Here is a 27,600-nt window from a genome sequence, read left to right on the forward strand (position 1 = left end):
TACCTGTTTAGAAGACTCATGAAACTGGTTAATCAAGACCCATGTGGCATTGCTGTCATGATCACCAAATACACAGTGGGTCAGAATTGAGCATCCAGAAATAAAACCACAGGCGAGAGGTGGGGCTCATGTGGTCGAGTGTCTGCCTTGCAAGTGTGGAGCAACAACAGAAACAAAGTCAGCAAAGGTGCAAAGGCAGTTCAGTTGTTACAGCACAATTAGGTACATTTGGAACAAACATATCCATTCAGTAAGAAGAACGGGGAAAATGAACTAATTGGCCACTCATTCCATATACAAAAATTTAACTGCCAAATGGATCCTCATCTACATGTATGATGTAAAGCTATAATACTTATAAAAGAGAACTGTGTACTCTTTACTAGAGTTAGCTATGTAGAGCTTAACTGTAGCTTAGTAGAACTTTTTTAAATTACCATTTGTAAATAACTTATTGAACAAGTGACAGAAATTATAAAAAAAATAGTAATCTCAGATTTGAGGTAGACCAATATTGAGACTTCATTACCTGGAATGCTTTGAGCTCTGAGTTCCTCCTTTTGAAACAATGTGGGATGTTCCTAACAAGTAAGAAGAGGATGTTTGGTTAATGGGAGCTACTGGTGACTTTCACTCTTTAATGGCATGACTTCCCTTCCAATTATGTTTGAGAATCTTTGCCAGCATATCACTTTTCTTCCTTTCATTACACAGAATTCCTAGATTGATAATTATTTTAACACTTGGTTAACTGATCATTACCCAGTTCAGTTCTATAGCAAATAACAGCTGAAGCATTGGTGTTTAAACTGTAATTAGCTCATCAACAAGAGTTGTTCATTGATTGCCAACCATGGGCCCCAGCCTGGGGTGTCTGCCTGAGAAAGGGACCCCTTTTGCTAATTTGCACGATGGTACCATGTGCACCAGAAGCAGGTTATGATGGTGGGAGTTTTCCCTAAAAATGTTGCCTGAAATCAGCTAGCTTTCTTACAAGCATTTGCTCTTAAAGAAAATTGGGCAGGTAACTCCAAGTGGCAGGTTGTGTGCAGTCGGCATTCCTCTGTGTGTACAGCACGTGTGCAGGAGGACCTCACCTCCCACAGCTTGCGTGAGATTTTTTCCTGTCTAGTTTTGCTCAGTTGCCCTCGAAAGGTAGGCAGGTTACGAGGGTGTGTGTTTCTTTTTGTTGCTCTGGAAGATCCTTGTTGTCTGTTCGGTATCTAGATCCCATTACTAATGTCCCCAGCTGAGATTTATTTTTTCATTTTTACCTAAACAATGGCATTTATTTCCGATTTTGACATATATGTTATAGGAAATTCAGAAAAATCAGAATTAAAAAAGGAGAATGAAAATGATCTGTTGATAATCTGGTCCCTTCAGTTTTTTTCCTGTCCGTAGAAGTTTGTGTTACAAGACATGAGCCATACTTGCACACTAACATTGATCTTGGTTCATCTATCAGCAGTCTTGTCTGAGTTCTTGTCAGGTGCTCAGCCGGCCAAGATTTCTAAGTATCCATAGCAATAAAAAATTGGAGAAAGGACATTCTGTAGCTCCCCCAAGTGACATTTTTGCTCTAAGTGAGTCATGAAGTCTCCTGAAGGGAAATCCGATTCCTCACTTTAGAACATACGAGGTGTTGTTTAAAAGATTCAACTTTGAGACAAACAGAAAATATTTGATAGTCACAGCTTAGCTTCAAATAAGTGATGTTCAGGTATTGACACCTACTTTCTTTGTCTTAAGCCTGCACCACTGGATAAATGTACTCTGAGCACAAAGCCGGAGGCAGACAAACATCAGTGAACTGGGGCACCAGGTGACAGCAGGACCCTGGAAGCCTTCGGGCTTTAAAATGTGGTGCTGTGTGCTTCCCTCCCCCAATTCCTTCTATGTGTTCCCATTCCTGTCCTCCCTGCTTTTCCCTAAGAAACCTTCAATCACATCTTTTTCCCCTCTTATAGATGCGGACCACACGCAAGGTTTCTGTCTGGCCAGTGGGCCTGGTTGGTGGGCGACGCTATGAACGTCCCTTGGTGGAAAACGGCAAGGTGGTTGGCTGGTACACCGGCTGGAGAGCAGACAGGCCTTTTGCCATCGACATGGCAGGTGAGAAGTGGGGTTGCTGGCCCTTGTGCCAGATGCTTCCATTTATAATGGCACACCAGAAGAAGGAGGCTGTGAAAGAGTCTGGATTAAACCGTAGATCAGGTCATGTTCGACCATTCAAAATAGATTCTAACTCAAGTGGAAATTGATTATGGAACTGATTAGAAAATGCTCATTCTCTCTCAGGCCCTTTCATTTAACAAACATTTATGTGCCAGGCGTTGGGTTGGACCCAGCCAGCCCTGCCTCCCAGTGATCTGTTAGCTGCAATTTTTTGGTGCCCCTCTCTGTAAAACTGATAGATACATTAAAATATATCATGTTTATTAATAAATCTAATGATTTAAAATTGACATCATGTTAATGCTTATGAATAGATTTAGTGCTTTATTGATACATTGAATAACTAAAATTCAAAACTGGGTTACTGGATCTTTTTAGGCATTTTTTAACTTTGAATATAACTGTGTTTTAAAGGTTTTATTCCCTGACCAACCAACTGACTTGAATTAGACCTGTAGTAGACCACAAATTTTAAAATGCTGCTTTATCATGAAGTGACTCATTTTCTGTGGGTGCTATAAAATGATGCCTGTGATCTCTGTGGAAGAATGCAGTTTGAAACATGAGGCTTAGACAGGAGAAAAAAAATCACTGACATCTATAATCTAGAAGATGAAGGCAGAAAGGCTTCAAAATTGATGGCATCAGTCACCAGCGCTGGCTGGCTGTCAGCCTCTGCTGACAGTCTTTTTGTTTGTAGTTCCCAACCGCAGTGAAAATCTCTATGCTCAGAATTCTGATGGCACAAAGCCTGCCGTCTGACCTGGACTCACCAGTTTTATTCCAATGGTGCTATATGTTTTAAGGGAGCAAGACTGTGAAGAATGCCAGGAGTAAGCTGGGAGCAGAGTTCGCATAGACGGCTTTGTGATGGGTCGACCATCCTCTGCCCCGTGGGAGAAGACATGCCATTTTTCTTCAACATTGAATAGACATAAAAAAGACTGTGGGACTGTGTGCTGTGGTCTCTGACACCCTAGGGTGTCATGATACTTTGTCCTGCCCTAGTCACCCTCTCTCTGGTCCCTTCTCCATTGCCTGACCTTGCTTTCCCTCTCTCAACTCAAGCCCCAGAGCTAAACTGATATCTCAATCAAATCATTTACCTGGAGGCAGACAGAGGCAGGTGAGCCACACTGGAAGGTCACAAACAAACCCTTTTCAGTCCTGTCTGAGCCCATGGCTCTGAAAATAGAAGGTCAATCGTAATGTATATTTTGAAAATCAAACCTCTTGCTTGATTATAGCATACCCTTGAGTAGAAAATTGAGAAAACATTAGGGAAAGTCCTTCTACATCTCTGGGACTTAGTGTCCTGTGTAAAACAAGGTGGTTGTGTGTGATGACACCAAGGTCCTCTAATATATCCTTCCTTTTCCTAGTTTCCCACCATAGGAAGCGCAAAGGAAAGCTTAGGGCCCTGGACTGACTTGTGAGGGCTCCTTGTGAAAGCAGCCAGCAGACCTTTGGTCCTGATCTTTCTCAGGGCTTTGTTTCAAGACAGACTCCCCAGGCAGGTCTCCTTGCACACGAGCCTGCTGCCTGTTACCTGGCATGGGTAACATCAAGGTGGGAGCAACTTGGCTAACACTTCCCAGTTTTTCATGTAAGAATGTTAGGAAGGAGATCAAGTATCCAGTAAACTTGTTGAATATTTGCACTGGCTTCCCCTGAATTTGTATACAAGTTGATATTTCTAAAATTCAAGAATGACACATGGGTTTTGTGCATTAGCCTTGGCCTATGGTAAGATAGTCAGTTCTCTTTCATTGCTAAACTCCATGGGAAATTTTTCTCCATGACATGACCAATGTTTGGATTTTTCTGTGCATTTCAATATATCTTCAAATCACAATTAAAAGCATATCTATCATAATAAAACTTGAGTTGTTTGCCATCTACTCATTCTTATTTTAAAATAGGAATAAAATATTGTCTTTAAGAAAACAACTTTTTTTTTCTTTGCTCTCTTGGTTCTTCTTCTTTTTTTATATGTGTTATTATTTGTTGTTGTGCTGTCTCCTTTATCCCCCCTCCACCAATTTCTGGAACAATTTCAACACATCTCATTTTCCATTTACATGCATGTGTACACCGTGTTAGCACTATATTCATCCTCCCCTGCCTTTCCCCACTTCCTCCCCCCTTCCACTGGTACTAACCCCCCAGACAGGGCCTGTTTTGCTCTTCTGTTCTCTGATTTTGTAAAAGAAAAAGAAATGCCATTTTTAAAATTTAAGATAGCTACACAGGGAGTTTCCTTGTGACATTTCCATGTAGATATGTATTACAACCTGAATTGGTTCATCTCCTCCATTTTTCTTCTGTCTTAGTCCCCTTCTTATGGTTGTTTCAACAGGTTTGAAAATTCTATATTCATTCTTTTATAGAGTACACCAGCCATATTCACCTTCTTAACTTCCTTCCTTACTCTTCCTCTATCATATGTGACCTCCCCTTAGCATGACCCATTTTTCATAATATTGCTATATTTGTATTAGGTCTGTAGTCCACATATGAGAGAAAGCATGCCACTTCTGGCCTTCTCAAACTGGCTCTAACTTCACTTAAGATGATGTTCTCCACTTAGATCTATTTACCTGCAATTGACAAAATTTCATTCTTTATGGCTGAGTAAAATTCCACTGAATATAAGTATCACATTTTCTTAATCCATTCATTAGTAGTGGGGCTTCTTGAGTGTTTCCATAGCTTATCTATTGTGAATAATGAGGCAGTGAATATGGGTGTGAGGTGCCTTTATTGTAACCTGAGTCGCATTCCGTTGGGTATATCCCTAGGAGTGGAATCGCTGGATCATATGGCAGTTCTATTTTTAGTTTTCTGAGGAGCTTCTATACTGTTTTCAGAAAATAACTTTTGCCACACTAATTTTCTTCACTTCGCATGTGAACTTGCTTTACATCTTTGTTTTCAGTAAATTGTTGACGTTTTTGGAGGCCTATAAATGTGAATGATGCAGTTGATAAGATGATAATTCTGTTTTTGAAGAAATATGACTGAATTCTAAAACTTGACAATGCACAGCTATGTTTAGCTTTCACATTTGAGTGATTCTCTGTGGGAAGGGGGAAGGGACCTTTCAGGCCCTTATGTCTAGGGCCTCCCTCGTCCTTTTAAAGTTCCATGTGTCTCTCCCTGTGTATGTGTCTCTCTCTTTCTCTGACACACACACACACACACACACACACACACACACACACACACCCACACATATTCAGGATCTCTGTACCGAGAGAAGAAAGCTGAGGACCACTGTGCCCTTGACAGCTGGAGGAACATTGCTTTAGCCATGCTCTGGTCTAGATGAATAAGAGGACTATATTGGAGTTTGAGTCTCTCTTGCATTTGCTAAGCTGATTAGGAAACATGAAACTTAAAGAGACAAAATGTGACATTTTTGCAGCTGTCTTGCTTTGAGCACATTTATCAGGAGTCCTCAGAGCTGTACTTGTTTGTGTTTTTGAGAAGCCATGGCATGCCCATCCCTGGAAGTTCACTGTGATGCTTCACATCATTTAGGTAGTTCTTAGATTTTTCTCTTTCCTGGTGCTGATGTTTTGTTCTCAGATAACATGAAACTCTGCTCTGAAACTTCCTGTGTGTACAGTGTTAATGGCAGAAGTAAAGATTATATTCTACTGGGGAAATTTTTTAACTTTCTAATCATTATAACAAATGAACGTACTGCCCACCAGATGGAAAGAAGACATCGGAGGCTGCCAGAGTGGCAGGATGCAGTTGGCTTCGATTGGTGGCTACACCACTCTGCCAAGCCAGCACGACCTTGTAGCATTTCTGCAGGGCTCTGCCTCAGGTTTTAATTCCTAGAAAAGCTCAGGCCTCTGACAGTTGGCTAAAAGTGAGAAAGCCCACATGAAGGTCTTAGCTCTGCTTTAAGAGCAGGGAATCACTTTCAAATGGCATCCATTTTGGCCACTTCTAAGGAAATGTCAGTTAAAGCCACTACTCAAAAAAACTGACCTTAAGGTAATTTTTAGCCTACCCAGATGGTATAGAGGTATTTAAATTCAGAACTTAATGGTGGAATACTTATTTTGAATTCTCAATGTTAACATCTACCCTGTTATTAACTCAGGAATTAATAATGATCACACAGTTGAGTTGGCACACAGTAGGCACTCTATTCTGATACAAATCCAGCTGGGTTGGATTTGGCACTAATCACCTGGAGTTGGTACAGACCCCCCCACAAGTTATAGGGCACTGAGAGACACTAGCCACGTTTTGGGGATTCCCAGGCCACCTGCACTTCTGACCAACTGCCTATAACTCAGAAAAATGTTGTATTTACCAAAATAGTTATATTATACTGGATTCAGATTAGAACCAGCCAAATGAAGAGACAATTAGAACCAGGTGGGAAGAGGGTGAAAGTGGACTTTCTGTGTCCTTTCCTCATGGAATCACCCTCCCAGCCTATCAGTGTTTACAAACCAGGAAGCTCCCTGTACAGGGTTTTGGCGGGGGGGCTTAATTTTGTATGATGATAGATTAAATCATTGGCTGTGATTGAAATGTTTCTAGGTTTTCTCCCAAGAGTTTGGACTGATCCAAAGTTCCCCGTCATGGTCTTTCTAGTGACCCCAACCTGAAGCTACATAGGGTCCACCATAAGCCACCTCATTAACATAACGAAGATACTCCTGTCACTCAAGAAATTTCAAGGGCTTTAGAAGCTCCTGAAGGAACTCTGTCCAAACACCAGACAATTTTTTTTTTTTGTTATACCCCAGGCTCAGCAGAGAGTGACTTTCCTATAGTAAAGAAGTATGGCTTCTGCATCTCTATTGTACTAATGTTTTCATCCACAAACGCAAACATACATTAAGCAATGGCTCAGAATCGCTTTGTCTTTGCGGTTTTTCATGACTGATGAAAATGAGTTGTGATCATGACTTGTTTCTTGAGTGTCAGAGGTCTCCTAGTTCTCTGGCCTGGTGGCCTGTGGACATGACTGTCTCCAAGCCCTGAGAATGAAGGCGGTCACACAGGGCGAGTGCTGCTGTCTGGGATTGCATCCTCGGGAACAGTCACTTAAAGTGGCTTCTGGGGAGGGATCAAGGAAGGAGAGGAGGCTGAACAGAGGGTGTTGGGGTAGACCGGTAACAACTACAGAGAGAAGAGGTGGGTGGCTTTTGAACTTGGTTGTTAGATGTCTCATGTCATGGATGTAGAAGAGGAGAGTCCTTGGGAGTGTGGGAGTGTGAGAGCCACAGCACACAGGCAGTGTCATTGTGCTGGTTCATGGCAAGACTTGTCCCTGAAACGAGGGACATGCGGGAGAATAAAGGGGCTGAATTCAGTAAAAGTTCTGCAGAATTGAGGAAAGTTATGATTTCAGTAGAGCAAAGGGGGAGAAGATTTATCCATGAAAAGATTGAAGAGGTTCTGTTTTAGCAGGGTAGAGATGACAGGGGCTGGTGTGGAGATACAACAAGGCCAGGAGGTCCACTTGGGGGTGTGCATTGGGAGAAGCAGAGTGGGATGGTTTCTGAGGTCCTTTCAACTCAAAGGCTGTGTGATTTTTGTCAGGTTCTGATTCTAAGGATTGAAATTGTTGGAGGAGGTCCATCCTATTTATACTATTGTTTCTGTTGACACTTAACTCCTTCCTAACTTCTGGCTTATCACCATCTTTTCCAGCTGGTATACTTTCTGGTCTCCAGAGACTTCAAAGGCCCCAAACCTCTAGTGGAAGTAGGGGGGGTGATGGGTATAGGGCCAGAAATGGGGAGGGTGACCAAGAGCAGGGGGACCAGAGATGACCCTTTCAGGGAACATGGCAACAGTGAGAAGGGAAGAGAGACATTGGCAATCTGAAGAGGAGAATAGATTTTTGTTTGTTTGTTTTCTTTAACAATGGAGAAGTTGGTGTTTTAAGAAAAATAAAATGCTGACTGTCCCAAAGGAGAGGAAATGAGGGGGCAGAGCCAGAACTATAGACAACATGTTCTCCTGGGCAGAATCACCACTTACTCCCTGGTTAAAGGTGAGATTAGTAAGGAAACCAGGAACTGGTTGTAGGGAACAGTTGTTGGAGTTGACCATCTGCTGGATGTTAACAGGGAGAAGTGACATTTGTCTGAATTTGATGCTTACTGAGCACAAGACCTCATTGAGCCTGTAGTGACTCCATAGCCCATGTCCGTGCCCCCAAGTCATTTTTGACCTAGGCACCTAACACTAACTCTACCTTGAGATAAGAAATATGAGGCACAAATGCAATATTTGGGGCTTATATTTGGAGAGAAAACAGAACTTCTTTGGGGGCAGGTTCAGGAAAGGCATTGTGGATGAGGTCATACTTGAGAGGTGCTATAAATGCTGGTCCCTGCCATCAGAGCAGGCAAGGATCAGTCACAGCACGACACATTTTGGGAACAACAAATGACTGTAGCTCTTAGGGAAAGACATGCTGCAGTCTGATTGTGAGGGCTGATTGAGAGGATGAGAAGTTTGACTTTATCCCTGTGGATATTGGAGAGTCCTTGAAATATTTCAAGTAGGTGACTGATGGGATTAGAATGTGTTTGAAAACCCCATATAGGCAGGTACAGCAGGAATGGAGGGTGAGCCAAGAGGCTATGCAGCCATCTGGGTAGGGGGAATGAGGCCCCAGTAAGGAGGTAGGAGGTGACAGGAGGCCTTAAATACCACAGCTATTAGGGACATAAAATTTTAACAAGCCATTTCAGATTATGCTCATAAATCAGTAGACATTTAGAACTTTCTAACACCTTTCCTGCCGTATGATATGGCAATAACTGATGTGTTAAATTTAAATTTGGTTTACTTTTAATTGGTATAATTGGTATTACCCTTTGAGTTAAAATTTATGTGCAGAAAATGTGGTAATCCTGGGTAATTAGAACAGTCCGTTAACCAGAACACTGGCTGTGTAAAACTAGGAGTCTGCCTATTAGGGAAAAAAAAAAAAATCACACTACCTGACTCAAGTTTTCAGTCTCAGCATGCATTGTGGGATGTCATCCTGGTGGACTGGACAGACTGGAAATGAAAAGGGGTACAGCCATGGCACCTGCCCAGGCTTCCTGTGTCCCTCTCTGACCTCTGTAGTCCCCACTTTACCGCAAAGCAGAAGCAGGAGGAGTCGTTACGAATGCAGATTCATTCTTGGTAACCTTTTGCTCTCTGTGCTCTTGTTCCCTTCTGCTGGATCTTGGCGTCACCCTTTCCTTTTGCCCCACCACCACATCCCGACCATCACCTCAAGGCCTCCACAGACACTGGGACCTGGAATGCTTTCCTTAGTTCTGCCATACTTATCTGTCAGATCTTGGTGCCCAAGCCACCTTCCCAGGGGAGCCTTAGCTGACACCACAGATTAAGATGGTCCCCTCCCCATCATAATCTGCCACACCTGTAAGCCCCTGTACTTGTGCACCATAGCACTTACCACGGTGGCACTGCATTTCTCATTGGAGATCCCTCCCTTACCCCTCCCCAGAAGAATGCAGCCTATTTGTACCATTGCTCCAGGCCCAAGAGGGGCCAAGTATTGTCCTGTTTCACAGCACATCCCCTTGCCAACTTTCTAGGCAGACCTTTTGCGAAAGCTTTTACAAAGGACGAGAGTAAAGGTGGGGGAGCCAAGGCCAAGGGTAACTCCAGGCCAGTCACTGAAGCTGTCCTTCAGTGGGCTCTGCAGGAACATGGAAATCACAGTTATAGAGAGTGGCTCCTTTGTCTTGATATCTGTCAACAGCAACTACACCTGGGTTGATTATTTGGCAAACTCTTCTTGATAGAAAATACTGTGATAAACTGAAAGCCGGCCTGGATCAGATGGCTGTCAAAGCCAAATGAGTAGTCAAATTTAATGGAGTTTACTTTCCTCCATGAATATAAATACTGCAAGAAAATGGGAGGAGTAACCTTCTTGTTCCTTTGGAGTCATTTGTAATTTAAGCCTGCTGTTTTCCATGCATGGATGTTTTGTATGAGGAAGATAAGGTTATTGAATGTTTTCAGCATGTGGCTTATGGTACCTATTAGTGCAGGGACTAGGGACCTTAGGTTGGTGCAGTGTGACTGTCACTGGAGTTTTGTGTGGGTCCCCAGGAGAGAAATGCAGCTGGCAGGGGGAGGTCTTGCCCTGACAGGCCCAAGTGTTCTGACAATAGGTGACCTGATGCTCACTTCTTAGCCATTTGCAGAATGAGGCACATTCTAGAGACTTGCAGGCAGTAACCTCCCTAGCACATCTGTCCTTCTACAGGTACTGTGGCCATGGCTGTGTGGAATGAGTGTGGGTGTGTGGGTAGGGAGTACCTGTGTGTGTGGGGCTCATAGCAGGGAACTTTCTCTGGTGCAGCTGCTGAGGGAACTGGCCCAGGCTGAGGTGGAGTGGGAGGTATCCACAGAGCCCTGTCAGGGCTGTCCAGAAAGTGAGCCAAGGGTTGCAGGGCTCCATCCAACTTCAAGTCTAGCCACTCTGGATGTATGTACTGGAATTTCCCTCAAGGTATCAATGGAATAAAGCATCTTTCAGGACTAAGAACTTTGAAAACCTAATGTTCTTCCTTAGATCAGAGAACTCCACCTGACTCAATAATTTTATATTGTTTGCTAAGCATTTACCAGGCATTCCTAGGGACTATCTGTGCAGTCTCATTTAATACTCACTCCACATGTTGAGAGAGATGCTAGTTTTATTTTCCTTATTTCAGTATAAGGACCCTAAGGCTTAGACATGCTAGGTAACCTTGTCCACGGTTGCACAGGGATTAAGTGAGTAAGACCTGGATTCAAAGTTCAGTCCCTGTGCTTACAGAGGGGGCCTCCCACTTATAGCCAAGGGATTTGATCTCTGAGTCTCCACTTTCTTCATCTGCAGAATAGGGGAAATGAAATAAGTCATCACATACAAAGCACCTAATAAGAAATGAAGACACTCAGTGATAAGTTATAATTCTTCACCCAGAAACAAGATCAGATGGTGCCATTGGGTTCAGCTGATTGGTTTGGATGAACCAGGTTGATGTTTTGTTTGATTATCACAGGTGGGCAGCTGGGGCTGTGAGGATCCCCTGACTCCCAGGTCCCTCTCAGGCATAAAGAGCTGTAAGCATGAAGATCCAACATAATCCATTTCCTCACCTGGAGAACAGGGGATATATCACCTGCCCTCTGATTTGCAGTGAGGTTGAAATGAGTATCTGTGCAAGCGTTCCTGCTGTTTTGTGAGTGTTGGAGTTTGTTCTTGCCTTTGGCCACGTTACTTCACTCTAAAGGTAGTATCCAAGAACACGCAAACTCTGCTCAGGACGCATGGGCTTCATTTCTCTCCTGGCAGGTTGGCATGTTATGTTGTGATGAATGCTGGCCCTTGCTTTAGATGAAATAGCCCAAAAAGAGAGTGATCAATAAGAGAAGAACAGAACCATAGAAGATCATTAAGGAGTTGTTTGGGAGCAGATATGTGTGCATTTTTTATAATTTCCTAGCTGAACAACTAAAGAAACCAACAGAAGCACTTGAGCTTGCAAAAGAAAATGCCATTTGTAACATTTGGATTTGCAAGGTGTTTGGTGTGGCATGAGTGCCAGTGTGTCCCCGGGAGTGAATTAGTGTGGAACACAGCACGTACTCACCGCACAAGTTACTCATGACACATGCAGAAAGACCTAAAAGAATGATCCTCATTTTTTTCTAATTGAGTCACAAGGGCGAGAATGCCTTTTTCACTACTTTGACCTCCCTGAGAACATCTGCAGATATAATTTTCATCTGGAATCTGATAGAGGTAACTAGACTATTCATGTAAGTAATTAGGGTTGAGGATTGTTGCCCTGCATGGGTAATGTAGTTGCCCTTGGCACATGGACTGGCTGCTGTGACACTTCTCTCGGCACTGGGGTTGAAGTTAATGTTACCCAGCATTCCTCCTGGCCTCCCTGAACAGCCATAATCACCCCAATCCCACATGCTCTACTATGTCACCTCATTTCACATTCCCCAACATGGCCAACTGCTGGGGTCAGCCGGCCTTGCTCTAAGCTGATGGGCCCATGGCCATGGAGAGTCACATGAGCTGCCTTGTAACCCAGCATACAAATTCCACTTCCTTCCCGTGTTTGCCTGGCTAATTTCTAGTCTCCCTTCAAGACAACAGTGATCCAGCAGCCGCTTTCTCTAAGGAGTCTTTCTGATTTTCTATCCAGCATAGAGGCTTCTCCTACTGGGTCCCCTAGAAGCCTGCACTTAACATGTGTATCCACAAGGTGTCACCCCTGCTCCCTGCATTGCCAGTCTTGGCTGCCACTTAGAGAGGACTGCAGCCTCTCCTCCTTGTGTTTCCAGGTAGGGCATAGCACCTGACAACAGTAGTGTGGATAATGTTTGCTGACTTCATTAATGTTAACTTGTTTTCATTTTCTAGTTTAAGGATTCTCAAAATGAAAAGTCTTCTTACTCCTTCTGAGACAAAATTGCCATTATTTCTTAATGGTGAGCTTCAGAAAGGGAGGATGCCAAGCTGCACTCCACAGAGCTCTTGAGGAGGGTCTGATCCAGTGGGTCTCACATTAGAATTTCCAAGGGAGCTTTGAAAATCTCCATATATGGGATCCACCTCTGACCAATCACACCATACTCTCTGGGGGTGGGGCCTGGTGTGTATGTAGGGGACATTGTTGTGGAGGGGTGTCACTGTTTTTATTCAGTCTTGAGGTGATTACAAGGTGTAGCTAGGGATTAGAGCAGCCTGTGTATGTGGTCAGAATCTACTGTGTCTTCTTTTCCTGTGGTTCATGATAGTCATTGGTGGTCACAACCCCCTCCCAGGCCACCTACTGAGTCAGGCTGGTGGTCTCAAAAGGGACTCGGTACCAAGCTTGGGAGTGTTCCTTAGAATTATTTACATAGAAGATGCTTCTGTTGATCGAGCAAGAAGGGAATTTGGGCACAGGGAAGGAAATTGTATCCTAGTAAATGAAAAGTTGCCAACAGTATGAGCAAAAAGATTACCTATATCCATTGAGAATGCACATTGGGTCTATTTTTTTAAATAAATAATTTTAACACATAATTTTACACATTTATGGAGTATGATATTTTGGTCCATGTATACAATATGTAAATTAGCAAATCCAGCACTTCATTTCTTGTGGTGAGAACATTTAAAAATCCTCCTTCTAGCTATTTTGAATACACATTGTATTATTGTTAACTAAAGTCATTGTGCTGTAGAACACTAGAACTCATTTGTTTTGGGTGGTACTGGTATTTCATACTTGCTAGGCAGATGGCATAGCACTTGTTCTTTCAAATTGCAATTCTGTATCAACTAACTTCTCCCTGTTCCCTTCTCCCTACTCTACCCAGCCTCTGGTAGGGAAAAGGTACACTATTGTCTCTGTACCTTTTTAAGGATGTGTGATATCATAAAACAAGAGGTGGCATTGGTAATGAAAGAGTATTTGAAGAATAGGTATCCTTCTTTTTTTTGTGCAGTTCAGGACAAACCCAAGTGGGATGGCGACTGTAAAGTAGCTTAAGTGCTCTTGGAGGGATTCCAATATGGGTGAAACCCCACTCCAGGGATTCTACCAAAAAACCAGGCAAAGAACAAAAGATAGAAATGTGTTTGGGGGAAAAAAAGACACTTGGAGTACAAATCCAGTGTGTTCAATCAGGGTTTCAGACTTAGAAAATAAAATTAATGTATATGAAAGAAACATCAGGAAAGAAACAGGACACCATTTCCTTTAACACCTGAGTTTTGAGAGTGGCTCCATTGCCAGGTCTGAATTTGAGCTCTGCTTATCCTAGGAGTGAGATAGACCTAAGGCAAGTTCACCCTTCTCTGCCTCAGTTTCCTCATTTGAAGTTGTAATAATTGTGTCTCCATGGTGATCATTTGTGAGGACTGAGTTAGTTAGCGCACAGTGGCTCCACAGCAATGCCTGCCTCACAGCAAATGCTCGGTGACAGATGCCATTTGGCCTCCATCACCACTGCGGCCATACTCACACCCCCGCCCCCGCCCACGTCTGGCCCTTAGTTCTCAGGATGCACAGGCATGTGACCTATCCCATGCACTCTTCATAGTCAGGTCCACTTTTCAGTGTCTCTTCCAGTCTCCCACTGCACTGCCCCCTATATCCTGCTGCCAGTCCATCTAGACCAGCAGGGAGCAGCTAACTAGTTTCACAGCCTCTGTTCTTGTTCCAGTGATGTCCTTGCTGACCTGTCCAACTCCTGCTTAGAACCTTTCAGTCACTTCCCTTGTACTCGGTTGCTCTGTGGCTCCTGAGTGCTGTGAGGTATGGTGTCCCTGCTCCCCCAGCCTCCCTCAAATCATCTTCCTCTTGGTCACTGCAGGTCACGTGGTCCCCACATCACCCCAGGCCATTCACGCATGCTTTCCTCACCCCTCCCCATCCTGTAGTCGCCAACTTCACTGTCCAGATCCACCTTGCCAGCCTCCATCAAATTTCCTCACCAGCACCACGCACCCTTTGTAGCTCTTGTCACCATGTGTGCACCGGCCAGTTAGTATTTCATCTCCCTCCCAAGCTACACCTGGAACTAAAATAACTCTAAGATCGAAATTATGACTGACTTTGCTTACCAGTCCCTAGCACTTTGCCTGGTATGTATGTTTTTGTTTAATAAATGAAGAAATCTCAAGTTAGAACTATTATGCTAGGATTTAAAAGCACAAATATCCTAAGGGTTTTCAGAGGCAGAAAAAAAACTCCTTCCCTATTCTCACGACATGTGTGAGCTCATCCTACAAACCTAACTGGGAGTGACAGGAGATTAAGAAAGGACAAAAGACAGAAGACAGACATGCAGAAAGCTGGGGTCAGGTGGACTGGGTCCTCGGATGGAGACACACAACAGCCCCCATCCACCTCCAGTGATTCTATTATATACAGTGGCAAACAGGAGGTGGAGCAATAGTTCTCGAGGGGAGGTGGGAGGGTGACAATGTAGTTACTGGGAACAGGAGGAACCTGCGATCACTACTCTCTGAACATAAACATCTTAGGAAAAGCAGCTGTACTGAATTTTGCCCTTGTCCCCTTCTGTGGCAGGGGCTGTGCCAAAGTCAACCAACAGATTATTTGACATAGCTGTGCTTATGTCAAATTTTCATATACTTCTCATACTCTGCTCCCCACACCCTCTGAAAGAGGGAAATCAGACAGGTGTTAATTTCTGCACCACTAAATGATACAGACTAATGGAAGAGGATGATTTGAGTTCTGAGGAAAAGAAATGGATCCTTGAATTTTGTGCCTAGTGAAGTCATTTGGACCATGTAAAGGCAAAAGAGACACTCTAGATATTGTTCTCAAAACAAAGAAAATTAACAAAACTACTTTAATCAAAGCCAGTTAGAGTAGAGAACTCAAAAGTGGGTAGATACTTAAACTAGAGAAAGTAATGAGCAGTGCCTTCTTTACATTGAAGACTGAATAATAACCAACGTGTTGTAAAGTTTAAAACAGCAGTTGGTGTCATGGTTTGGATATGAGGTGTCCTCCTTAATCACTATGTATTGAAGGCTTGGGCTCCCCATGCAAACACTGTTCAGAGGTGGAGCTTTTACAGAGTGAGGAAATCTCAAGGACATCACTTGGCCAATGGCTTAATCCATTGATGGATTCAAAATTTGAATAGACTATTGGGAGATGGTGGAACTGTGGAGGGTGGAGCCTAATTGGGGGAGTGTGTCACGAGACTGTGCTCTGGAAGGGGGCACCTTGACCCGGGTTCCCTCCCATCACTCCTACAATCTGTCCACTTCTTGGACCTCATGTGGTGAGGAGCTCTGCTCTACAGCACATTCTCTGCCATGATGTTTGGTCTCCTCTCAGGACCAAACCATGGACTAAAACCAGGAGCCAAAATACAACTTTCCTACTCTAAGTTGTTTGCTAAGGTGTCACAGCAACAAAAAAGCTGACCAACACTGTCAGAATCTGGAAATAAGAGAAATGATATAAAAATAAAGTAGGTGTTTTGTTTTTTTTTTGGCAGTACTGGGGTTTGAACTCAGGGCCTTATGCTTACTAGGCCAGTGCTCTACCACTTCAGCCACACCTCCAGTCCTAAAAAATGAAATCTTCAAAGAACAATTTCAGCCTATTTAAGGAGCACCACCTGGTGGGGGGAGGCAAGAGACTAAAAGCTCTCTACAGATGCAGGCTCCTTGTGGGGGGAGGGGTTTCCAGATGATTTAATTCTTGATAATTAGGAAGAAATGTCAATTCTTGATAATATCTTAGACATGTGAAATGCATTAAGGACTTCATAAGGTAATCACAACTAGAATAAAAGAAAAGCTTTTAAATTATTAGAGCAAAGAAAAAATTCCAATGAACTCAAAGTCAGAAAATGAGAAAGAAATGCATGTAATAAATAAAGATAAAACAAAACACATTATAACCACAATAAGTGCAAAAAAAAAAAACTGAATTGCTCTGAGTAACAAAACTGAATTGCTCTGAGCAACAAAGTTGTATTTGTTATAAAAGCCACACATAAAACTTACATGACAGAATGAGGTAAGATCTCACAGGAGGAACAGGCAGCAACAAGGGTAAGCACGCTGTGTCAGGTACAGGTCAAGACAAGCAATACTGAATGAGAAAAGGAATATTGATGAAGGCTGTGTATACAGCAGACACTTCCCAACAAGTCTCACATTTTCACGTTATTACTTCAATTAAGCATATTAACTTTGACCTTGCTTTTTGGGGTCTTACAGTATTTTCATAAAATGAAGGGCAGGGAAACACTCAGCAGATCTTACAATGATTTGAATACAACTGACGACAGTGCAAGTCTGAGAGCGTCTCTGCACCAACTGAGCTGTGTAATGCAAGCACACGAATTTAAAATTGTCAAATGTCTTTTGATATTTTTATTTTTTTTTACTATGCTTGGTTAAACCGTGTGTAGTAATAAAGTGGGCTTACTGTGCCACAAAAGTGTAATATTCATCAACCATTGTATCAAACATCAATAATTTTAAAAATTAACAGCAGATACACGTAAAATAGAGAAGCCTTCAAAGCCATAATCATAGATGTGATTCACACACTTTTCTAAGGTTTAAAGATTTAAATAAATAGAAGCCTATAGAAAATGGAAAAACTTGATTTAATCTGTCCATAAAACATTGCATTCAACACACAGAATGCATCTCTATTTCAGTGTTTCATGGTTATGAAGATTGAAATTGTACCAGGCCACTAGGAAAAAGCCTGTACAGGTCCAAAGCACTAGCACAAGACGCTAACAGATAGCAAACTGGATAGTAACAATCCTGAAGAGGGGTACAGCATCAGATACATTGACAAGTAGGTGACTGTGGTCACACTGGTGACAGCTGGTGGTTTGGGGTGACCGTCCTGGGCTGGACCTTTGCTCAGAGCCTGGTCCCTGGGCTGCCTCTCTGTAAATTTGGCCAGGCAGCTATTGCAGAGAGGATTGCGGGGCACCAAGACCTTGGCTACCCACAGAAAGACAGGAAGGATACATCTGCCCAGGCTGTCTCAGCTGTGGCCTGTGCCCTCTTAGGAGGGCATCTGCCCCACACTTCATTGTGAATAAACACAATCCAAGGAGATTGTGTTGAGGCCGAAGTCGAGGGAGGTAGTGACTCTTGGGAACAAATGCCTTGGGGACCACCTGGTGTCTGTGTCAGACGTAGCCTGGCCATAGATCTTCAGACCACACCAGGTTCAAAGGCAAGATACAGTAAGGTATAGCTGCAGGATTTTGTATGTACGAACTATCAACATTTTCAAAGCCCTTTTGGAGGAAAGAGAAAGACGTTTTCAAAGAATAGAGTGTGGGCTGACTCAGATGTTCATTCAGGGCTAGGCCTCGATGGTTAGAGGGCCTGGGTGAAATCCAGGAAGAACCTGGGCCTTGCAGGGCAGGGAGAGGGAGGCCCTGCCTCCCTGCTCCAGGCCCAAGTGGCTTCTTCCCCTGTGATTCCCAGTAAGCTCTTCCTGGCCCCCAGTGTCCTGTACTACCCTGCCAGACTTCACCTACAGGAGACCCCACCTGTCATCTCTCCCTGGACAGCCCAGTGCAGGGCCTGGTGGCTGGGCTCTCTACTTCATGCTATTTCTGCTCAGCTGCCAGGAGAATTGTCTAAAGCTGACTTCTGATCTGGGTCAGTGGCCACTGTCACCTGCTGCAGATTGGGGTGCAGAGACTTGGGTGTAGCAAGGGGGTATGCCTGAGACCCATGCTTGCCAGTACTCCAACCTGGGAACTCTGCTCCTTCCTCTATGTGGACAGACGATGTTCAAATTCCATCCGATTTCACTCTGTCCTGAAACACCTCCTCGCTGCACCTCCATGGCGCCCGCTTCTCCAGGGTTTGTGGCCACAGCTTTGAATTTCCCTCTTTTGTGGCATTTCTGACACAGCTATGTCCAGGTCTACTTTTCTATGTACACTAGGAGTTACTGTAGGGCAAGGACCATGTCTTACATAGTATTGTGTCATCAGTGCTATAGACAATGTGAGTATAAAGTTTTTTTCAAATGAGTGAATAATAGTGACTCAGGCAGCATGAAAAGGAAAAAATAAGGTTACTTAGAATAATGTTATAAATGACTTACTTAGAACCAGATTATTGAATAAGAAAGATCTTTAGCTGGGTGCTGGTGGTTCATTCTTGTAATCCTAGCTACTTAGGAGGCTGAAGTTGGGAGGATCTCAGTTCAAGGCCACCTGGTCAAAAAAAAAGAAGTTTTCAAGATTCCATCTCACACATGCCTGTCATCCCAGCTCCTTGGGAGGCTGAGATTGGAATGGTCACAGTTCTAAGCCAGCCCTGGCCACCCCCAAAAAGTTTGCAAGATCCCATCTCAATGGAAAAAAAAGCTAGACGTGATAGCTTGCCTGTCATTCCAACTTCAGTTGGAATTGTGTAACAGAATTATGGTGCAGGCTGACCTGGGCAAAAAGGAGACCCCATCTTCAAAATAACCAGATTAAAAAGGAATGGCTCGAGTGATAGAGTCCCTACCTTGAAAGTACAAAGCCATGAGTTTAAACTCTAGTACTGTGGGAAAGAAGGGAGGGAGGGGAGGGAGGAAGAGAAGAGAGGGGAGGGGATGGGAGGGAAGGCAGTTTATCTGAAGATGCTACATAACGTGACTGCTTACTTTGTGTTCCAGGGTCTGTTGTATGTGCTTCTTATTCAGTAATACACATACCCATGGAAATGTCATAAGGAAACACCCTATAGAGCTATCTTAAACAAACAAAAATGTCATTTGCTTTTTACAAAATCAGAGAACAGGAGGACAGAACAGCTCCTGCCTGGGGTGCTGGTACTAGTGGGAGGCGGGAGGAGGTGGCAAAAGGGTGTGGGATGGTGAATACGGTGCAAATACTGTGAACACTTGTATGCAAATGGAGAAATGAGACCTGTTCCAGGAATGGGGAGAGGGGAGAGAAGGGAGAATGGTGGAGGGGGTGAATTCAAGTATGATATATTGTAAGAAGTTTTATAATGTCACAATATATCCCCAGCACAACAATAATAAAAAAAATTTTTAAGTGAAAAGATAATATCTGAAAACAAAATCCATGCTATTACTAGGAGAATTCATGAATAAATTACGGTGCATACCTGCCATGGAATGCTAATGTACATTCATTCAAAGAAAAGAATTAGAAACACATCAGCTAAGTGGACCTAAACTAGTGTTAAGTAATAAATATAAATTATATCACTTAAAAAATTTTAACGAATTTCAATAACTACCCCCATTCTACATTTGAGGAAACCTAGGCACAGCACAGTGAAAATACTTCAGCAAGTCAGTTTAATAGTAAGTGGCAGCATAGAGATTTGAACCTAGGTGCCTTGGGGTTAAAAGCTTTCACTCAACCACCTTTCTGTAGTGCCGCACTGTTTTATTAAAGTAGATCTTTAGGAACTTCTTAAGGGTTCAAATTAGAAACCAACACAGCTCCCACAGAGCACGAAGAGATGATGCAAGAGTGATAGCTTCACGATTGAATACCTGAGAGTAACGTTGAAAAATTATCTCACTGGGATTGGGGAGGACACAGGTCTCTTCTCCATCTTGCTTTCTGGGTTGAACTACAGTGACTTAGTGTGACCCATTTAATAATCCCATGGAGAATGTAAAGGAGAAAATCTCTAATGGCACCACTTTGAAATGTAGTTAAAAAAATAGGAAAAGGACTGGGTGCTGCTGGTGCACACCTGTAATCCTAGCTACTCAGGAGGCAGAGATCAGAAGGATTGTGGTTCAAAGCCAGCCCAGGCAAATAGTTTGTGAGACCCCATCTCGAAAAAAACCCTTCAAAAAACAGGGCTGGTGGAGTGGCTCAAGGTGAAGGCCCTGGGTTCAAGCCCCAGTACTGCAAAAGAAAGAAAATCTCAAAGGTGAAACAAGCATGAAATGGTGACTGTCACACCAGCACACAGCCATCGAGTCTGCTGTTCACAGCATGCATGGTGGCTCACTTCCCATTAATTTTTTTTATGTTGAGCCAATAGCATCAGTCCCCACCCTCAAGCTTCAGAGCTAGGCATTCCTGCTAGAAAAACATTGCTGAGTATTTTTAGTACTTGGTTAATTAAGGTTCCTGAATCTATATTGGGTTGTTAGGATCAAGTTTTCCTCCCTTGTTCATCATGATTATTTCTTAGAAGATTTAGTGCTCTGTGGTACTCTGTTGCCTTTGGAGTGGAAGTTTAAATGAATTGTTTATAGAGCAAATAAAGAATACTTCCTAGAAGTGCAGGGGTTTGCTCTCTATCCACAGAGAACAATGGTTGTACATAGCTTTAGAGTAGTTTAAAAAATTAGGCAGTAATTTTAAGAGGTTTCACCCCGAAGCAATCATGAAAAGTCACTTAGCATTCTGGGGCAGATTAATGGTGTGATTTAGCAAACGAACCATGCTTTTTCTCACCTCTCTGCATCAGAAGAGAAATAGTCTCAATTATAATTAGACGTAAATGTGGCCACTCCTGTTCTGTGTGCTTCTTTGGAAATGACAGATCAGGAAGGAGCCCTGGCTTCTTGTTGTTTTGTGGTGCTGGGATCAAAGCCAGGGCCTTGCACAAGTAGAAAAAGAGCTCTACCATTGAGCTACATCCCAGCCCTGGGAAGGAGTCTCTCATGGCTGTGAAAGAACACATCACAATCGATGGTGGAACATGTGTGTGAGCTCTTGCTATCAGGACTGGATCAGCTGTTGCAGAGTGAGTTCTTTGAAGACCAAGGCTACCCTTTGTGTGCCTGCTTGCCTTACCTTCCACTGTGCTCTCATACCCCCGCCAGATGCCACCACTGTGTCCTTAGACTTTACAACCTTCAGAACCATGAATTAAATAAACTTTAGTTTGTTATAACTCATGCATACCAGGTGTTTTGTTACAGCAACAGAAACTAGACTAAGATATAGTCTAAATTATGGACTAAATTAAAAACCAATACTGCAAAGGAAATGAAAAATATACTGCTAATTTAAATGTTACCTTTAGATATTAAATAATATATTCCTACATAACCAGTTGGTCAAAGAAGAAATCATGAGGGAAATTGAAAAGTTGAATGAAAATTCAATTACAAAATACTGAAACAGTTGGGGTGCAGCTAAGATAGTGCTTGCAGGCAAATTTATAGCTTCAAGTGCCTGTATGCAAAAAAGGACCTCAAACAAATAATCTAATAAAAAAAGCTAGAGAAAAAGAGAAACAAACTAAACCCAAAAGTAAGCAGCAAGGAGGAAAAGATTAGATTATAGCAAAATAAGTGATATACAGAGTAGAAAAGCAATAGATGAAAATCAAGCCAAATAGTCTTCACAAATAAATGAAATTGGCCAGGCACAGTGGCTCATGCCTATAATTCCAGCTACATGGGAGGCAGACATCAGAGGATCATGGTTTGAGGCCAGTGTGGGCAAAACATTAGGGAGACCCCCCCCATCTCAATGAACAACCCAGGTGTGATGATGCATGCTTATAATCCAAGCTATACTGGAGACCATAGGTAATAAGATTGTGGTCCGAGGCCTGCCCCAGGCAAAAACAGAAGATCCTATCTGAAAAACAGCTTAAGTAAAAAGGGCTGGGTACTCAAATGGTAGAGCACCCTTGGCAAGAGCGAGGCTCTGAGTTCAAACTCTAATACTGCCAAAAATGAATAAATAAATGAACAAGAACAATTAACCTACATTTGGGTAGACTTCCCAAGATAGAGAAGTCTCAATTAGTAAAATCAGGAATAAAAGCAGGTACATTTCTGTTAACCTTACAGAAGCCTTAAAAGTGTATAAGAAAATGCTATGAAAAATTATGACTCAAATCAAATGACAACAGATTCACGGGAAGACTTAAAACTCACTCAGAAAAATAGAAAATCTGAGTAGACCTGTAACAGGGAGAGCAACTGAATTAGCAAAGCACCAACCACTCTCCCCAGAGGAAGCCTAGTTCCAGATGACTTCACTGGTGAGTTCTATAAAACATAGAAAGAAAAATTACCTGTAATTTTTTGCAAACAGTTCCAAAAATTAGAACATTTAAAGTCAGTATGTCAGACCAATATCCCTGATACCAAAGATGTAACTGAAGGGAAAAAAAACCCTGTAAACTAGTATCCCTTTTGACATGCCGAAATCCTAAATAAAATGTTAAAGTGAATCTAACACACATAGAAAATATTGTACACCATAACCAGATGGGATCATCCTGGAGAGGAAGGTTAAGTCAGACACAAAAATTAACACCACATCAGTAGAATACAGGACAAAAGACACATTATCATGTCAATAGATGCAGAAAGACAGACACATCTGACAAAATTCAACTTTTTTTTCATGATTAAAACACCAGACAGAAGATCAATAAACTAGGTGAAGGAAATTTCCTGTTTGATAGAATACATCCATGAAAAACCCAGAGCTAACATCGCTCTTAATAGTTGAAGACTGAAAGTTTTTTCCTAAGGATCAAATGCAAAGATGGCCTCCTGCCACCTGTATTCACCATTGTAATGGAGGCGTTGCCAATGCAATTAGGCAAGAAAAAGGAATAAAAAAGCACTCTTTTGTAAAGAAAGAAGTCAAGTCACATTTATCAGTGACAGCATCTTTTACATGAAAGTCCTGGGGAAAACACGCAACCATATGTGCTAATAAGTGAGTTGGGCAGTGTTGCTGGGTGTAAGACCAATGTGAAATCAGTTGTATTTCTGCACACTAGCAGTGAACAATCTGAAAGTGGACCTAAGGACGCAGTATCACTCACAAGCATGTTAGGAATAACAGGACAAGACAAAGATGGCAATATTCCCCAAGTTAATCTACAATTTCAGTGCAACCTCTCAAAAATCTGAATGTGCTTCTTATGGAAATGGACAAGGTGCTCCAAAAACTACAATCTGAAAAAAAACCCCACAAAAAACAAAACAACGAAGTTGGAGGAGTTACACTTCTCCCGATTTGAAAACCTGCTCCGTAGCTACAGTAATGCAGACACTGTGGTGCTGGCATAAGGGTATTAAGATTAATAAAATATAATTGCCCAGAAATAAACCCTTAAGTTATGGCAAATTGAGTTTTGCCAACTCTTCAATGGCAAAATAGTCTGATTCAAAGAATGGTGCCCAGATTTAGAAATATACTCAAGTTCACTAACCATTAACCCCCTCTTTTTTGGGGGGCTCTACTGGGGTTTGAACTCAGAATGTGATACTTGCTAGGCAGCTGCAGTACCACTTGAGCCTCGCCCCAGCCCTTTTTGCTTTCATTATGTTTGGGATGAGGGTCATGTTTATGTCTGGCCTGGTCTGGACCATAAATCCTCCTGTACACTTCCTTCAGAGCTGAGTGGCTTTTCTTCTCTTTTAATCATGACAAGATTTTATCAAATGCATTCACCATCTATCAAGATGGTCTGGTGTTTTTTCCTTTTGAGTTTGTTTTCATGGTGGGCCACACTGATTGGCTTTGAGATGATGAACCAGCCCTGGGGTAAACATCTGTGGTAGTGACTTACTGTCTTTGTATTGTTGGGCTGAATTTGCCCAACCTTTGAAACTTTTCCTGCCTGCGTCCATGAAGGTTGCTGGTCTATAGTTTTCTTATAATATTTTTGTATGGATGTAGTATCAGGGCAATGCTGAATAATTTGAAGAGTATTCCTTTTTTTCCTAAAAAAACCTACTGTAAAATTGGTATTACTTCTTCCTTAAATGTTAGGTAGAATTCACCAGTGAAGCTATCTGAGCCTGCAGAATTGTGTATATGTCCATAGGAAGAGTCTTAACCATAAACTCAATTTAATTCTTCCAAGGCTACTTTAGATTATCTGTTTCTTCATCGGAGAGCTTATCTTGTAAGGAATTTGTCTGTTTTGCTCTAAGTTGCCAAAGTTTCTATCATAAAGTTACTATAAGATTCTTTTGTAATTAATGCTTGTAGAACTTGTTCTGATACCCCTCTCATTTCTGATGTTGGTAATTTGCATCTTCTGTTTCCTGACAAGTATGGGTAAATGTTTATCAACTTTAACCCCTTTTCCCCTAAAGGAGCAGTTTTTATTTTGGTTTTTTTTTTTTTTTAATCATTTTGTTTCTAATTCAGATTTCTGCTCTTACATTTATTAGTACTTTTTTCTTCTGTTTACTTGGGTTTTATTTACTTTTTCTAGTTAATGAAATTGGGAGCTCACCTTTCTTATCTACTGTTAAAAGAATTTTTTTAAATTAAATTTCTGCCAGGCATGGTGGAAGTGTCTCACTAAACGCCCAACTATTCAGGAGGGTGAGGCAGGAGGATCTCAAGCCCAGTCTCTCAGGACCAGCCTGGGCAACACAGCAAACCGTGTCTCCTATTAAAAAAATAGTAATTTTCCACCCAAGCCTTACATGAGGTACAGCTTACAAACTTTGAAACATCTTGTCTTCACTGGCTACTTTCTCACTTCCTGTTTGATTTCTTCTTTGATCTGTTTGATTCTTTGATAAAATCTTCAGTTACCAAATATTTAGGAAATGGTTTTGTATTATTGATTTCTATTTTAATTCCACCATGAGCATAAAACATAGTATAATTTGAATTATTTTAAATTTATTGAGACTTGGGTTTTTTTGGCCAAGACTATGAACTGTATCTGAATAAAGTTCCATGTACACTTGAAAAGGTTTTTTACAATGTTATCATAGGTGGAATGTCCATAAATACCACTTAGGTCAAGTTGGATGATAGTGGTTATTCAAGATATATCTTTACGTAGATGAGAGAGAGAGAGAAAGAGAAGCAGACAGAGAGAGAGAGACAGAGAGAGAGAATGAGAATATCTTTACTGATTTCTGTCAGTCATCATTTTAGAAGTATTTTTTCTCTCCTGCTCACCTCTCGCTATGTTTCTGTGATGCTAATGTGTATGTTTCAATCATTTTATTTTTGGGCTTCACTCTGGTAGTTTTGTTACGTGTTCAACTATACCAATTTTTTATTCTTTAATATCTCATCTGCTGTTAATTCCAGCCAGTGTGTTTTTCATCTCACTGTAGTTTTCATTACTGAGATGGTACTCTGCCACTGGAGCTGCTCACTCCACCAGTCCCTGACTTTGTGTCTTCGTCGTCCATCTCCACTTCCCATGCTGTTTTCTCTACCTTCTTGAACATGTGAAGCATATTTATATTTCAGTGTCCTTGTTCTGTAATTCTGTCATCTGTGTTATTCCTAGATTTGTTAACTGAGTTTTCTCTTCATTATGGGATATTTTCCTACTTCTTTGTATACGTGGCAATTTTTGTGTCTCGGGCATTTTGAATTTTAAACTGCTGAGTACTGAAATATACATCACATGCATGCACATATATAAACATGTATATGTGAATATTTTTGAGCTTTCTACTGGAATACAACTAAGTTACTTGGAAACATTTTAACATTTTCAATGTAATCAAGTCTTGGTTTTAAAGTTAGGCAGAACCAGCTGAGCTTTTTGAGCTAATCTCACCCTCACCCTCCCAGACAGTAATCTTCCATGTACTCTTCCACATGCTCCAACTATTGCTTGGAAGCTTCTGCCTGGGTATTGGAAATGTGAGCTACTTAATCCTAGCTTGGGTGAACCCCAGTAGTTGATCCACGTGCTCCTTCCAGGGTTCCTTTCCCAGCCGTGGGTATTTCTGCACACATTTGTGGTCATTCACAGTTGAGACCTGACAAGCACCCACTACAGTTCAGCCAGAGCTCACTTCCCTCCATTGCTCGGTTCTGCAAATTGCCTTGGCTTCTTCTAATTCTCAATTGTTTCTTCAACTCAGGGAGACTGCAGAATTTTTGAGTTCCCCATCCCGTGGTGTGTCCTCCAGACCCTCTTCAGACAAGAAGCTGGGGCTGTTGTAGGGCTCACCTTTACTTTTTCTCTGACATCTCTATACTACCCACCTCTTTTCCAGGGTCTAGAAACATGTTTCAAACACTGTCTGGTTTTTAGTTACTTAAATCAGGGAAACTCAGATCCTGTTGCTTTGTCTGTCCAGAAGTGAAATGACTTGTTAAATGTTTGAATGCCTTACAATTTTCTCCCCCAATCACTGAGCATTTACTGAGGCAGGCTGTGTTCCTCTGCCTGGTAGGGAAATATGTTCTTCCTACCTAACTCCACTTTTGAGTTAAGGAACTCCTGCTTCACAGTAAACTACTACTTTTCATTGGCATTTTATTTTTTTTACATCATTGACCACACAGAAAATCCTACTCCCATGGTTTTTAAAAAGGATCCTAATATCTTAAAAGCCACTGCAACACCTTTAAGGCTAAACTAATCTCCCTAAAAAAGGGAAGAGAGAATTCTTGAGGCATAAATACCTAAAATTGAAAACACAAGATACCCATCTTAGGTTGGAAACCAGCAGATAGTAGCTATACACTGCACTTGTTTCAGAGGGAGAACTCTTACTCTTCCCATGTCTTTGCAGGGTGGATGATTCCTGCAAAGCAGCCCAGGGTTTGACCTAGTTAGCATGCTGCCCCTTCCTGCTGGCTGTGACATCCCTCTTAAGAGCCTGCTGAGCAGAGCATGGGCAGAGTAAATGAGGTAGCTGGTCGAAGAGCATCTGAATTGTACCACCCTTGTGTTAGAAAATACAAAAAAGGGCCTTTTTCTCCTGTGGTGAGCCACCCACTAAACTCTCCCCCAGGTGCTGACCTTCAGCTATATTCTGTTCTCCAGTGAGGACAGAAAAGGGGGCCTTGCAACTAAATAATGGGTAGCCTCACAACTGGCTGTCAACTGTGTTTAAACTGTAGATTTTGCCATGTACCTGTGAGGTAAGGAAAGCAAGAAAATACTCTTAATCTGAATCC

At 42.2% G+C, this 27,600-nt stretch overlaps 1 protein-coding gene across 3 annotated transcripts in view; it reads left to right on the plus strand.

Moving 5' to 3' along the window:
- B3gat2 (beta-1,3-glucuronyltransferase 2) overlaps positions 1-27,600 on the plus strand; it is a 65,280-nt gene that overhangs the window by 31,845 nt on the left and 5,835 nt on the right. For 2 of the 3 annotated variants that reach the window (XM_074080258.1, XM_020167287.2), the window contains exon 2: positions 1,971-2,115. In XM_074080258.1, coding sequence (XP_073936359.1) covers positions 1,971-2,115 — 145 coding nt within the window. Of the gene's footprint in view, positions 1-1,970; positions 2,116-2,984; positions 4,943-27,600 lie in introns of those variants that run through there. The other variant, XM_074080273.1, reaches the window with a different exon arrangement.

This window comes from Castor canadensis, chromosome 1, assembly GCF_047511655.1.
Source record: "Castor canadensis chromosome 1, mCasCan1.hap1v2, whole genome shotgun sequence".
In the NCBI taxonomy this organism is placed as follows: domain Eukaryota; kingdom Metazoa; phylum Chordata; class Mammalia; order Rodentia; family Castoridae; genus Castor; species Castor canadensis.